Raw genomic sequence first — 15,917 nt, forward strand, 5'->3', positions numbered from 1 at the left:
TGAAAAAATGCCTCTTGTATTTTAATTTTAAAAATCCGAGCACCTCGCCATGTACGTATTTGTGTATATATATATACAGTGAGAACGATACTACGCTTAATTTTGGCCGTATAGAATGAGTAGGGAAATAGAAACACTGCCTACCGGTGATAATATTATTTTGGTAATTTTTTTTTATTGTTTCGTTTCCCGTTTTTCTCGGTCATTGGCCGCTGATCTTTTGCAGCATAGCAGTAGCTGTAGTATTGTTGGCGGGACATACTTATGGTGAAGGGATAGGCGATAATAGTGAATAGCGGAAGTGTGTGGCCCGGATGGTTGGCAACACCGCAGCCATTTATCAATGTTTGATTATTATCATTTTCGGAAGTAACTATCTTAGACGTCGTCTCTACTCTACCCACTGCACCTCGATCGCAGGTAATGCGCCGATATTTTTCTCTGCATCGATTTAATTTTTCGGGGAGGAAAATATAACAGTGCTTTTTATGCTTTCAAATATATGTTATTTGTTTTACCATTTCCGCGTTCTTTTCATCCCGTCCATTTGCCCGTTCACCAATAAAAATATAATATAATCAGAACCGTAAACGTGTAAGTTTATTAGAAATACGTACTCCGCTGATCGAGTGTACATTGTATTCTGGAGCAAAACCGTTTTCGTAATTGTGCGTCGAGAAGTAATTTTTGTATCTCTTAATTTCCTTGACCGTCGAATTTTGGATCATCTGTCGTTCATTTCGTGTAATCGTTGTTTTGAATCGCTTGATTTGAAGTTTATCTGACGCACAAATCGAAAGCAGAGGACTCAAGACACGTCGAGAAGTTTTTTCACTTGTCAGGTGCTGATTTACAAAGTAACTGAACAAAAACACCACACAATTGTCTGAACGTGCTTGAAGACTACCAAATAAACATACCCTGCAATGACAACTATCGTGTTGCTGTCAGTGTCTGCATAGTGTGGTTTATTTTGTTGCTGCGTTAATCGCAGATTTTATTTGAGGCCAAAGTTATTTAACTAATATAACTTGAGATGTATGCAAAAGGAAAGGGCGCTACAGTGCCATCTGATGCTCAGGCCAGAGAAAAGTGAGTTGTTATTTTCATTCCTAGTTTAGACAGTTATACTTTTAGATATGCGGACTTAACAATTTTGTATGGTTATTTTCATTATTTATTTTTATAGGAATACTATTTATGTGTTTATAATTAATTATGGTATTAATGAGCTTATTGATTAAAGGTAATTCCCAGGTTTATCATATGTGTTTATGGTTTATTAAGTAGTGTATTAACTATTAAAGTAATAGAACCTTTGAACTTTTAAGAATTATCTTTATTTTTGTTTTACCTATGCTTATTATATCTTTAAAAACTCCAAAAAAACAATATTTTGAATCATCTATCAATTATTGTTGATATAATTATAATCTGTATACCTACTTATTAATGAATTAAAGTATTATGTTCTCTACTATAATAAGTTATCACACTCTATGCGCATATTGTGAAATAAATGATTATTTAAAGCATTCATGTTTTAAATAGTTGCTAGAAATTTATCTTAGGTAATGTCTTGTCCATTGCTCATCAAAAACAGTGACGTGTCCAGAACTTTTTTTGTGGATGGGCCACAAATATTAAGTTCTGAATGGTTTTACCCCCTCCTCATACTAAAATTTCATTGAGCATCGGACTTACATACTAGTCTAGTACTTATATAAAAATGTGGGTGGGCACATGCCTACCAGGCCCACCCCCTAAACACACCACTGATCAAAAACTACTGAACATTTTGAATAACATTGATATTTATCATTAAATTTTATAAGTCACTCATAAAATTTTAGTTTTATACTTTAGTTATAAATATTGAGTATATACTAAGTTTTGGATTTTGAAACAAATTAATTAGGTTGAGGCAAAAACTTAGGCGAGAACATATTAAATGTAATTAAAAAAAAATGGATTACAATTTGAAGTACTTAAATTATATAAGTTAAGTATGTTTTAATCGAATCAATTTTTGTATTTCAAATGCTGTTTATGTGTTGTAAATTTAAAATACCTACAATATTAAAATATTAAAATACAATTTTTAAATTTTCTGATTTTTTTGCTGAAAAAACAAACAATAAAATTGTTTCAATTAATACACAGTAAACATAGGTAAAATGATTCAATACTGAAATCTAGCAATCATGTCAGGTTAGGTCTACAACCTTTTTGTATGATAACTGTAGTCACCTTAATGAATAAAAGTTAATATTTGGTTTATCAATAATCTGAATTGAATAAGTAAAATAATTATGTATATAAAAACTATCTTTTCGTGACAATTTGTAATAAATATTTATGGCTTGATGCAAGAAGGGCTAATAGAAATATATAAAAACAATAAATATTTTGAGTTTGATGTTACAGTTGAAATTTTAATTACTACATTTATTTTTTGTTCTTACTTTAATGAAACATTTGTGTTTGACAAAACAAGAAAATGTCTTAACTTTATCTTCACATTAACCTTGATGGATCATTAATATTATTAATATCTGACATGGTCAAGCATTTAAATTTAAAATAAATACATTTGAATAACTAAACAACTTATTATTTTTACTAAAACCTAATGATAATATTCAATTACACATAAATTATAATTTAAGTAACTTATTTATGTCTACAAACTTGATTGATTGATTTTAAAGAACCCATATCGTGCTTATTGTAGACCCTTAATATTATATATTATATTTTTAACACATGTTACATAATCAAATTTTAATGAGTAATTACATTTGTTAAATAATTTTTCCAAATATGACATTGGTCCTTCTTGCTCCCCAGCTATAAATAATATGTATAAGCATACAAAATTAAACTCTACTTGCCTATTCTATTGACTATAAAATGGAAAGATAGATTGGCCTGATTCTGTATTGTCTCAGTTTTTAATTACTTTTGTATAAATACTTTTCTGTTTATGTTAATTTATAAATTCTTATATATTCATCATCAATCCTAAACTATAACTTGATTTCTAATTTAAACAAATTTATTAACATTAAAATAAAAATCCATCAAAATAATGACATCTTATTGATTTAATTTTCTTGTAATGCATGTAAAAAGTTATGATATACTTAATTTTATTAATATAAAATAAATTTATCTTTTATTTTACTACATCCAGGTATAATATTTTTTTAAGGAGATGTGGAGTAGTAAATAATATGTATGATATAAGTATATAACATATTATATTATTTAGTTATTAATATAAAAGTGAATATTAGTATAATATTTTGGTTATTTTTTAGTACAATACTTTAATCACTTGTATTTAATAGTGTATTTGGAAAGGGAGGTAGAAGTAGGGCATTTACTGCTGATACTAATTGTCAATAAACAGTGTGGAGATTTCCAAGGGTTATTAGAATATTAAAGAATTAATGTTGTTGGTGTTTTCTTAGTTGCAAGGAATCTCTTTTCTATTGGTCAAAATTAATTGAAAGTGTGTCAAGTATTTGATTAAAAACTAAACCTTCTAAAATCTTAAATATGAGTTTTAGTAGATGACAAATTAAACCATAAATTCTGAAAAAAAGAGTTGGACAGATGCTTATATATTTTGTAATTTTACTTAATAATATTATAAATTAAAATATAATTGTAATTGTATTTATATAACTATGAATATTTGGAATAAATTTATATATGTATTGTTTTAGGTTAGCATTATATGTTTATGAGTATTTATTACATATTGGAGCCCAAAAAGCAGCTCAAACATTTTTAAATGAAGTGAGTAGCTGATTAAAATTTAATTTTTGTATTGCATTACTTTAGTATGTCTGTATATTTGGCAAAATATGTTAATAGTAGGTATTTATTCATTAATGTTTTTAAGTTTATAAATCGTGTATTAATATGAGTCATTTATGATTATTGCTTTAGATTAGATGGGAAAAGAATATCACATTAGGTGAACCACCAGGATTCCTGCATTCTTGGTGGTGGTAAGTACTATAAAGTATATAAATTTAATTTTTTTTTTTTATTACAATTTTAACAACATGTACAATCTGTACATAAAGTTATATGATAAACAAAGTGGCTGACATATATCTTATATTTTTTTATGTTAATCCAGTGATAGTATCTCAATCAGTATATATACATATATTTATTTTATTTTTTTAAATTTCATAACGAATTATACAAAAATTATAATGATACTGACATCTCCTGGTACATTAAAAATGATTGCAACTTTCTATAATTCATGTTTTTTTTTTTTAACTCTACTATTATGTGAGTGTGCTTCAATTTATTATATTAATTAAAATGTTCTTAAATTTTTCATTAGGTTTATGTCAATCATATTTTGATGAAACATTTTAAAAATTATTTTATATTCATTTTATATTTTTTTCATTGTCAGATACAGTTATGTATTTATCACTAAAATTAAATTATGATGGCTAAAAGTAGACTTAAATTTTGATTATTTATGTATATGTTTTTTGGTAAGCATAGTCATTCTTAAATCTTTTATACTAATAATTTATTGTTTTAAAATTTAACAAAAATTTATATAAATCATACGTTCCAGAAAACTATATAAAGCTATACCATTTTCACTTATGAAAATGATCTTTCTAAATTATTTTATGATTAACTTGCCTTATATTTTTAGTGTATTTTGGGATTTATATTGTGCTGCTCCAGAACGCCGTGATACATGTGAACATTCAAGTGAAGCTAAAGCATTTCATGACTATGTGTGTATTTAAATATTTACAAAGATAACCAATATAAATATATGTATTATAGTTATACGGATTAAACATTTTTTAGGGTTTTGTGAATTCAGGTTATGGTGTAAATGGTATTACACATGTAAGTATTATTGACCTCTAAATATTAATTTTTGTTAATTAATATAAACAAGACAATTAAATTAAATACATTTATTTATAGAACGCTGGACCTTCTCCTAGTCCTTTAGGACAAATGCCCCAAAATGATGGAATGCCTGGAGGGCCAATGCCTGGAGGATTTTTCCCAGTTCGTATATTTTAAAATAATTTGTAAAATTGAATGGCAGTAATTTATGATAAAAAACAAAAAAATTATTTGTATAAATATTAGAATTCATCAATGAGACCATCACCTCCAAGTCATCCTTCAGCACAACAATCTCATTCTCAACCTCCATCACATGGACAAATGTTATCAAATCAGGTTTGTTATTGATAATTTTGTTTTAAATAATTAATTGCTCAAGGTACAATTCAAATTTAAATGTTAATACTTTCTTTTATTTTAGCCTTTTATGGGTCCTCGATATCCGGGTGGTCCAAGGCCTGGAATTCGCATGTCACAATTAGGAAATGATTTTAATTCTGTAAGTTTTTAATTATAAAATTACCACTATAATATCTGAGTAACTTTAAAATTATTAAATAACTCATATTTTAGCCTACAGGTCAGCCAATGATGCCAGGCATGGACCCTTTAAGACAAGGTAAACTATTTAATAGTAATTAACATTTTATCACCTTTTATGTCTAATGCGAAATTACAATTAATTATTAAAAATGATGTGAAATTAGGTTTATTTAACTGATTTTTATAAATTAATTATGAAAGTATAAATTATATAATTAATCAATAATTTGCTTGATAATTTTTTCTCCTGTAGGTGAAGCTGGAGAATATGTTGTAGGTTGGCAAGGTAGGCCAGTATTAATTAAATTTTATTATGCACAATATTTCGTAACTCAAATATTTTATAGTTTATGTTATAATGGTAATAAAATAACACTGTTTGTTTTTATTAGAATCAATGTTTAATCTTTTAAAACTCAAGACCTTTATTCTTTAATTTTATTATTGGAATGTTTGTATTGAATACATATTTCAAAGTGATTATTATGATCAATAAAATTTTTTTCAAAAAAAGCATGGTAATAACAATTCAAATTGTTAAGAGTACGTAACAGTGGTATTTGTTGTCTCCGTCTTACCAAAGTGTAATATGGAAAATTTACGATCAGCAGAACACTTGTAACTCCTTTAGTTTAAAAATTACAGTGAATCGACCTATTATGAAACTTGATGGTAAGAATCTGTGTTTGTACGTTCGTCTTTAAGGATAATTCAATCATTAAGTGAGTTATGAGCATTTTTAAAGTACTGTATATTATATGCTCATAACTCTCTTAAAAATTAAATTATCGTAAAAAACCAACGTGCAAACACAGATAATGTTCTTACCATCAAGTTTCATAATAGGTCGATTCACTGTAATTTTTAAACTAAAGTAGCTACAAGTGTTCTGCTGAGCGTAAATTTGCTATATTACACACTGGTAAGACGGAGACAACAAATTCCACTGTTACATACTCTTAAGAGGACGCCACACTCGCATGTGTTGTCTCCGTCGTACAAGTGCGTAGCACAGCAAATTTTACGCTCAGCAGATCACGATTATCTCCGTTAATTTAAAATTTAGAGTGAATTGACTTATTATAAAAATTAAAGGCAAGATTATTACCGAGGGCATCTCATAGGCTTTTTATTATATTTTAATTTTAAACCGAGTTATGAGTATTTTTAGATATAAAAATAATTTATAATTTTAAAATACTCATAACTCGGTTAAAAAAAAAAATAAAATAAAAAGCTTATGAGATGCCCTCGGTAATAATCTTACCTTTAATTTTTATAATAGGTCAATTCACTCTAAATTTTAAATTAACGGAGCTAAACGTGATCTGCTGAGCGTAAAATTTGCTATGCTACGCATTTGTACGACGGAGACAACACATGCGGGTATGGCGTCCTCTTAAAAGGTCGCAACATCCATATTTGTAGTCTCAGTTTTACAAACGCTTAACATATCAAATTTATTTTCGCATTTTACTTTGTTAGCTTAAAAATTAGAATGAATAGACCTATTACAAAACTTGATGCTAAGAACATTATCAGTTAGTTATTAAGTATTTTTAGGGTAATTCAGTTTTTTAGTGAGTTAAAGCATTTTTATCGCGTTTGTAAGACTGAGACAACAAATGCGGGTGTTATGTCCGCTTAAGAGAAATGGCAGTTATAAAATTTAATGAAAAAAAAAATGGATTTTTGTGCAATCATGTTTAAAATGTAAATTATAGATTTTAGTTTTTAATAGTTTTCATCATAAAAAAAATGAAATTTATTCATCCATTATAAAAATAATTTGATTTGACAACTGTCATTTCCCTTGATATATCTTTAATTTATTTTCATTCACTATAATATGTGTGTTTGATGTTGTTAAGTTATTAAAATGTGTGTTATGAATTTAAAAATCATTTCCATCACTTTTTGTAGTTTATTAGTTTTAAATCGCTAGATTGATTTCCTAAGTTATTATTTGTTACTTTAAGAAGATGGAATTTTTTTCAACGATATATTTATAGATTTATAAAATATTTTCTTTTAATTTATTAAGATAAACATTAATTTCATTAAAACAAAATTTTACTTATTCCATGTTTAACTTGAAATTGTTTTACTGTAGTAATTTTTTGGTTCAAGATTTAAATTCAGATGCGATTTTAAAATTTCAATAAATGTAAAATAGTCTTTATAACTTTTATTATTATTTAAAGATATATAAAATTTATTTTGTTATGTATGATGTACGAAACACAATTTTTATAAGATATAGTAAAAATATGATATTATTAAATTTTAGATTATTTCATTAGAAGAAAGTAAAAATAATAATTTTTTCTTACCTATTTATAAAGTAAGGTTGTTATAAATAATATTTTTTAATTTTGGACTTTATGAAGTATTCTACGATTTCCTAAACTGCATCAAAACATTAACTGATTTTATTATATAAATAACAATAAGTCTGTAGCAATAATGCTTGAAAAATATTCTACTTTTGAATTAATATAAAAATATTGTTTTCCATTGATTAGTGTTGAATATTACAGTTTATTTGAGCATTATAAAATTCAAATATTATAAGTACAGTAAGATCTGTCTAACAGATACCTCTTCTCCTAAACGAATAAAATATTAAGGTGCTGGCAAAAATATTGACATGGCCAGAAACTTTATCGTACTCTTACTAACTTCTCTATAACAGACATTTTTAAAGGTTCTGTTAGTGTTCCTTATGAGCACGTTTCACTGTAGATAGAGTATCTTCAGAACTATGGGTTTATGGTCTCTACTTAGATTCATTTTTCATTGTACACGATAATTAACTACATCAGTCCATTAATTTTATTTTTATGTTGAAATTGTCTAATTTCTCTGACTTATTTTAACATTATTTACGTTATAAAACAAGTTAATTTATACTATATGGAACGAAGGGAATTTATATTTATGTTTTGTATATATTTTATCATCTGACTTTTTTTCTAGATTCACTTATAAGGTTTATTTTTTTTGTTACTAAGTAGTCTAATGATTTCTATTTTTTTAATTAAAAAATTTATCAAATTGTATTTCAAAAAATAATTGTTTAGTATTATTTTATTATGTAGTTATTAAATAGTTTTGATTGATACATTTTTCTAATAAGTTTGCTTAAATTTTTATTTAATTGAACTTGTATTTTTTAGTTAATTCAAATGTTGAAATTGTTTTTTTATCATTTCACAATTGTGTGTTTATTTTAATTGAAAGTATATTAATTTAATATATTAAGGAAACATAAACCGTATTAATATTCAAGATATAAGAACTGTATGTCAATGTATTATGTTTGTTCATTATATTAATTTTATAATTAGTTGTTGCTTATGAAATTTAATTTATAATATATGACATAAATTCATTTTTTTTTTAAGAGTTTTATTTATTTTATGCACAGGTGGTATGGGACCAATGAATCCTCGAATGAATCCTCCTCGTGGTCAAAACACTCAAAATATGAGTCCATTAGGATCATATAGCCCTGGAATGCGTGGGCCTCCACCTAACACAACCTTGGGTCCTGGTGGAGGTGGTGGACCTAATATGCCTTTATCTATGGGTGGACTTGTTGGAAGGCCACAATGGCAACCAAATACAAATACTGTGAGTATTCTATTTTTTTAAATTTTTAAAAGATAATAATAACTACTTAATAGTATTATTGATTTAATCGTCATAGATAAGGCTAAAATAAAATTGTATAAATACATATCAAGCAAGCAAAACTGTACTGTCTTAACTATCATTGGATAAACATAATCATTGTTCTTATAAAAATAAAAATAGTTTGCTTATTGCTTAAAAACCAGAGTTATAACATTACTTCCACGAGGAGCTTATTATATATTGTATTATATAGAATTTTAATACTGCCATTTTATTTAATTGCTTTTTTATGCTGCCTTCTTATTAATAATATTAAATGTAGGGATAGTCCAATACCACTTTTTATGATATCCGATACTCAGAAACTGCTTTCAACTTAAAACCAATGATAGATATATTTGAAAACAATATTTTTGGCAAAAGGTGTTAATTAAGCTGTGTTATTTAAGATCCTTGGATTCATCAAATGCAACACAACCCTCTTTATCTCCGTACCCTCTACTTTAAGCTTGTACATTCCATTCTTGAGTACCTATGTATCGGTCATCCTGTTTCCATATCTAGCATATGATCTATTGCGCCTTGAAAGAGTACAAAATCACTTTCTATCTTTAATTGCCTTTTTATTGAAAATTGAACACATACCTCATGACCCCATACCCCTCATACCCCATATTATCCACTCCACTCTTAATATCTCAACCCTGATCTCACACTGTAATCACTCATTATGTTCATCTCATCACAACTCAACAGGGTTGATAACCCTTCTTACTAGCTACTATTTTATTTCACGTTCCCTCCCACTCTATGAGACACCATTCCCTTTACTCTATTTCTACCCATCTCACCTCACGTGACCATAACCAGTCCTCCACAGAATGTTACATCTGTTAAACCAACCTTAGTCAACTATTTACCTTTTTCAGCTTGTTTATTTTTACTACCTGTTATAAATTACCTACTTATATCTACTTAAATCTGTGAATGTCAATTATTACAGCTAAACATGATATAATTGTTTCTAATATAATACTTATATTTGCAGAGATCTTATAATTTCTTATTTAAAGGCCGTATGATTTATATGTATATTAAGATTTATGAAGCAAAATTGTTGGAAATTTTAAAAATTAGACTAATAAAATTTAAAATAATTAGAAATAACTTGTAATATTTTTGTACTTAAAACTGTAATAGCTGACACGGATCATGTTAGAGCTAAATTGTGATATAGAATCGCCTCAATAGTCTGAATCAATTAATAATTAAACAAACCATAATTTCACTATTGATTTATTGTTCTTGTCTTCTTGTTATTTCTATAAAATATAGATTTTGTCGTACTTATAAAAAATAGCTATAATCAATCAATTAAAGATAATTCAATAGTTTTGTTATATGGTTAGTTTTAATTTTATACATAAATAGCTTTATTTTGCTTTTTAGCTTAATCAATTATTTTTGTCAGAACTATATAATATGAATTGTAATAAATAAATTTTAATATATGCAAAAATAGATAATTATTTTTATTGAACTAATCAAAATGTTTGATTAATATTTTTTCAGCCCATGAGTTATTCATCATCATCGCCAGGAGCTTATGGAGTAAGTTTAAAAGTTACAGTTAAATATTTGATATTAAAAATACATAGCCAATTATTTTTAATTAAATTAGATTAGTTTACCTGTAGGTATTTATACTACTGAGTTATAATAGTTTAAACTACGATTGAGTAAAAGTATTGGTAAAAAGAGATTTAGTTTTTATATAAACTATTATTTAGGGACCCTCGGGTTCAGGCGGCCCTCCTGGACCAGGCACACCAATAATGCAAAGTCCTCAAGGTAAAATAAATAAAAATAGGTAGTTCATTTAGTTTTTGATCTTAATTTGAGCAATAATGTTCAAGATTCTTCAAACTCTGGTGGAGAAAGTATGTACACAATGATGAAGCCGGTTACTGGAGGGAATATGCCTGGTGTAAGTTATAAATTAAGAAAAATTTTACAATTATGTATTTTGTTATACTTTAATATTGTATCCTCAAAATAATAATAAAAAAAAATCTTTTCCAGGATTTTCCAATGAATAATGCATCAGACAGTGGACCGCTAGGACCAATGGGTCCTAATGCGATGAATTCGGTTTTGAATGGCGAAGGATTAGATGGTATGAAAAATTCACCTGCACCAGGTGGCCCAGGGACACCAAGAGAAGATAGTGGGAGTGGCATGGGCGATTATAATTTGTCAGGATTTGGAGGAGCGGGAGAAAATGTAATTGGCCTGGATATATATTAGTTTATGGACATTGAAGACAGTCGATGAACTACATACTGATTAAGGTGTGATGATAACTGTATGGTGACTAAGAAATATTAAGTTGAAAATAATATTACAATTTACATTTATAAAAACAAAATGTAGAATTTAACTTTTTTTTATTAATTTAGTACTAAAATGCATTTAAATTTTTTCTGAAACCTTAAGTATTGTTCACCATTTTTTTTATCTCACCGTTATCAGATTATTATTTGTCTTGTCCAATTTTTCTAAATTTATAATCAATAGTTTGTCATAATTTAAGTGTATATTAAAATCTCTTTGAGTTATGCATATTGTAGATTCCCAAAAAAGTATTAAAGACATGAAATAACTTTTAAAAATGCTATAAACCGCGTCAGTGTAATGTGCCTGAATTTTAATTGGTTGTTTATAGAGTTAATACGTACATCTGTTTACAATTACATGGTATTATTATGGTCTGGGTATTATATTATTTTCTTTAACATTTTTATTCAGATTTGTAAATCTAAACAGATATTATTTAAATCCATTACCTATTTTTTAGTTCAATGTTTCTCAACCTTTTTGGTTTGTACAAAATACAAATACCTATTGTTAATCGTAAATAACCCATGATAATGTACATTGATAAGTTATCGACAAATAACAAAAAATATCAGATTTTCTAGTGGTAAATTTTTAATTGCGTGACTACATTAGATAACAGTATATGTAGACATTCTGCACATGTCGTTAAACATTTATATTTTGCATTTTTTATTTTTTATTAACTCATTATACATATATTTAGATTGTGTAATATTTTTACACATAACCGTCTAGTTTGATTATTTGAAAAAAATTAATTTTTCATATTTTTTCGCATATTAATGATATGAATCTAAATATTTTATAGATTTTTATTGCATATAAATCCGGACCCTAATCATCACTATTCCTTAATTCTGGTATTATTACTTGTGTTCTTATAGTTATCAATGTTGTAAAACGGTGACCGTTTACATTTCATTAAGGGTACATTTTTATATCTCAAAGTACCTAACATTTATTTTGATGCGATATTTAGGATCAGACTGAATTCGCTGCAATATTGAAAATAAACGAAAGTATGCAAGAGGGAGCCAAACGTTTTGAAAAGGATTGTGACCAATCGGATAATTACATCCAATAGTAAAAATTATTATGATAGCTTGAGATTTTCATAAAAATCTGTGCAATAAAATACATATTTTTTCTGTCATTTTTTTGAAATTTCATGGTTCCCAAACAATAAAATCTAAATATTTATATTTATACAACTAATATGAATATGAGGTTATTCAATATATTATGATATAATTAAAATGTATGGTATTATTGCATGTATATTTTAGGAAAAATTTTAAACCAGATACAACATAAAGGTTATGTCATTAAAATAGGTATTCTCTCTATCTATTCAACAACTATGCACCCATATCGATAATGACTGAGGTTAAACTATTATTTTTCAAGAGCACTAACATTTTGTTTAAAATGTTTTTGTTATGTTTTTTGGGACTTCTACATTTAGAATAACTGTGTTTTATTTTGATAATTATTTCTGTTCAATATTACAGAATATAAATTTATTAATATTTTTAAATTCATGTTTTAATGAATTAAAAAATAAATATTATGAATGTATTATTTTTTTGTAATTTAATTACGTATAATAAATGATTACAGCTTAATGTAAGCTAATGCTTACATAATAATAACTACTACTGTAATTATTACATACTTATATAATAATTTACATCAAATATAAATTCATTTTATTTGTTTATAATTTTGCCATTTAGTTGTAAAATTTTAATTCATGTTTTTTTTAACTAATTCCAATTGGCGAACCCAATATTTTCTTTATGAAATCTCGATATATTTATATTTTATGTTTATTAATTTATTACAAATTGTGATTAGTTAAAAAAAAAATTACCGTATTTCATAGTGTCTAATGTATTGTAATAGTTGTTTAATTGGCAACATTTGATTGTTATATTTTTAATGACTAGCAAAGTCTTATATTTATTATTAAATGTTAAATCATAAAATATTTCAATTCTTACTTGTCAAATTTAGTAACAAACTATTGGAGTTGTTTATTAATGTAAACCAAACCATATTGGTTTATTGAGTGAAATTGCTATTTGTTTGCGGTATACGATTATTGAAATTTTGTATTCTTGTTTACTTAAGAGGATGCCACGTTCGCATGTGTTGTCTCCGTCTTACAAGTGCGTAACATAACAAAATTTATGCTCAGTAGTTCATCTACGTTAGATAAAATTTAGTGTGAATTGACCTCTTATAAAAATTGATGGTTAATATGAGGTCAATTCACTCAAAATTTTAAATTAACAGAGATAAATTGGAACTGCTGATCATAAAATTTGCCATGTTACTCATTTGTATGATGCAGACAACACATGCGGGTGTGGCGTCCTCTTAAAGAAAACTACAAAGTTGAATATTTTTTCTGATTTTGTATACTTTAATTTTCTAAGTTATGCAAGGCAATTTTTTGAAAAAAAAATATAGGTTCTTTACTGTTAATATCAATAATTTTCAAATATTGTATATAATAATATAAATATTATACACGAGTATACTGATCCCGATAAATAATAATTTAAAAAAGCCATATTACAAACTGGCAATTGTGAAAATCTCGGTTAGAATTTTTTCATCATTTGCTAAAAAAATATCTATTTAGCATTATAAAAAGAACTTAAAATATATCATATAAAAGAAAACAAAAAATGGATAGCCAAATTTAAGCGATCAATTAAATGTATGTAACAAACCATAGAAATTTTGAAAGAATTTCATCTTCTATAAATTATTTTTACAAATTGATTTAAAGATAAATATTGTCATTTCATATTTAGTTATTATTTTTATAAATATAATGTAACATTTTATCTAAAAGTGGCACTTTTTTAATTATAACGATATATTAATAACTATTGTATGATTTTTATTTTTTAAATCAAAATGTTATTGAATTTGTATTTATATTGAAATTAATTTGTTTCTTGTCCCATATACATTCCCACTAAGATTTAATGTTTCAATATAGATTTTGTAAGAAAACAATGTTGTAAAATTATACTATTATTTTGTATGTTGTTTAATTAATATAATTATTATTTATTATTATTATTATTATTTATATTATACATTTCATAGTTATTTGTTTATCTGTGGTATATATTATTAATAGTTATCTGGAAAGTTTAATGGTATTTTTAGAATACATATGTACATTATATAATGTACAAGTATTTTATAAATTTTCTTTTGTAAAATCTCAATTTAAATAAATATTAAATATTAGATACAATGCACTGTTTATTGAAGACATAAGATGATTTATAAATTCCAAAATGATCAAAGTTGAATTGGCAATCGCCTGATAATAATAATATTAGTTAAATAAAGAATGTCGATTGTTGAATTCTAATTGTTATCTTACAGTAAAAAAATGAATGTTATTTAGATTGAGATGAGAAAGTTCACGTGCAATTTTGTTTATTTGTCTAAAAAGTACTATTAAACATTTCATCATATTATTTTATTATTGCATTATGTTTTTAAATTAAGAACTGTTAACAATAAATTATTTATGATAATAATATGCTGTCCAAATGTCTCGGATATGCTGAAATACCCTAGTAACCCTCCTTGTATTGTTATCCGACCCCATCTAATGTTACATTTTTCTAATTACTTGGTTGGTAGTTTTAACACATAGTCTTTGTATATTTAATTGGTTTACTGTAATTAATTAATTACTTAATTGCATAATATTTAATTTTTATGCTACAAGTTGGTGTAAATTGTTCAACTGGTTTTTACACAAATCATTATGTACTGTAGTTAGTTTAAAGTAGAGGTATACTTGAGCTGGCTGACTGGAAACTCCTGTGTCTGAGACATTTTGGTATGTATTGTTAATTGATTAAATAAATATGTCTTTAAACAAAATTATAATGAACTCTTCTCTATAATATTGTGTTCAAAATTAAGTAAAATATCTTCATGTATGATTTATTTAATTATAAGTAATACAATTAAGGATCGTGTTAATTTTAAATTTATATTATATTATATACTTAAATATGTATATAATATTGGTGTTAAATTCGGTGTTGTAAATCATTTTATTACCAAATTAAACTACCTGACAGTATGTATTAATTGTTGGTGTTCTTAATTTAATGTCTAAATATAATATGTCAAGTATATTGTATTAAATACTTTGTAAGAGATAAATTATATTTCTTATGTCCTTTTAATGATTTAAATTAAAAAATGCAATGGTCAGACGCCATATAAACCTTGTTGGTTGGACATTTGAGGGATAGACTGTAAGTCAGGGTTGGACCATGTAGCAAATCAGGACTCTTGGTATTAATTTGGGCCTCTAGACTTTATGATCAAATTTTGAAATAAAGTTTATTAAGTTTATTTGCAAAAGTCTG

At 25.9% G+C, this 15,917-nt stretch overlaps 1 protein-coding gene across 4 annotated transcripts; it reads left to right on the top strand.

Moving 5' to 3' along the window:
- Nucleotides 1–377: 377 nt before the first annotated feature.
- On the top strand, nt 378–15,633 carry LOC107167193 (single-stranded DNA-binding protein-like). Of its 4 annotated transcripts, XM_015516127.2 has the most exons (16): nt 378–1,092; nt 3,735–3,807; nt 3,961–4,022; nt 4,703–4,787; nt 4,864–4,905; nt 4,987–5,073; nt 5,158–5,250; nt 5,336–5,413; nt 5,488–5,533; nt 5,711–5,743; nt 8,888–9,093; nt 10,669–10,707; nt 10,887–10,947; nt 11,013–11,083; nt 11,179–11,379; nt 12,476–15,633. In XM_015516127.2, exons 1-16 carry the CDS (start codon nt 1,037–1,039, stop codon nt 12,578–12,580), a joined length of 1,338 nt encoding a protein of 445 aa, XP_015371613.2. In that variant the 5' UTR covers nt 378–1,036; the 3' UTR covers nt 12,581–15,633. The 4 variants fall into 4 exon arrangements, with proteins under 4 accessions (XP_015371613.2, XP_089071867.1, XP_015371611.1 ...); XM_089215741.1 differs by having other exon boundaries at nt 11,179–15,633; XM_015516125.2 differs by lacking the exon at nt 5,711–5,743 and having other exon boundaries at nt 11,179–15,633.
- Nucleotides 15,634–15,917: the final 284 nt, after the last annotated feature.

Source organism: Diuraphis noxia, unplaced genomic scaffold, assembly GCF_037042655.1.
Source record: "Diuraphis noxia isolate RWA-SAM2 unplaced genomic scaffold, SU_Dnox_SAM2 contig0001, whole genome shotgun sequence".
In the NCBI taxonomy this organism is placed as follows: Eukaryota; Metazoa; Arthropoda; class Insecta; order Hemiptera; family Aphididae; genus Diuraphis; species Diuraphis noxia.

What these genes read in the sequence shown, in the direction of transcription:
- LOC107167193 (XM_015516127.2), top strand. Translation starts at nt 1,037, where the DNA reads ATGTATGCAAAAGGAAAGGGCGCTACAGTGCCATCTGATGCTCAGGCC. An exon ending in GGCAACCAAATACAAATACT is followed by an intron (nt 9,094 to 10,668) that starts GTGAGTATTCTA and finishes ATATTTTTTCAG; the next exon opens with CCCATGAGTTATTCATCATC. An exon ending in AATAATGCAAAGTCCTCAAG is followed by an intron (nt 10,948 to 11,012) that starts GTAAAATAAATA and finishes ATAATGTTCAAG; the next exon opens with ATTCTTCAAACTCTGGTGGA.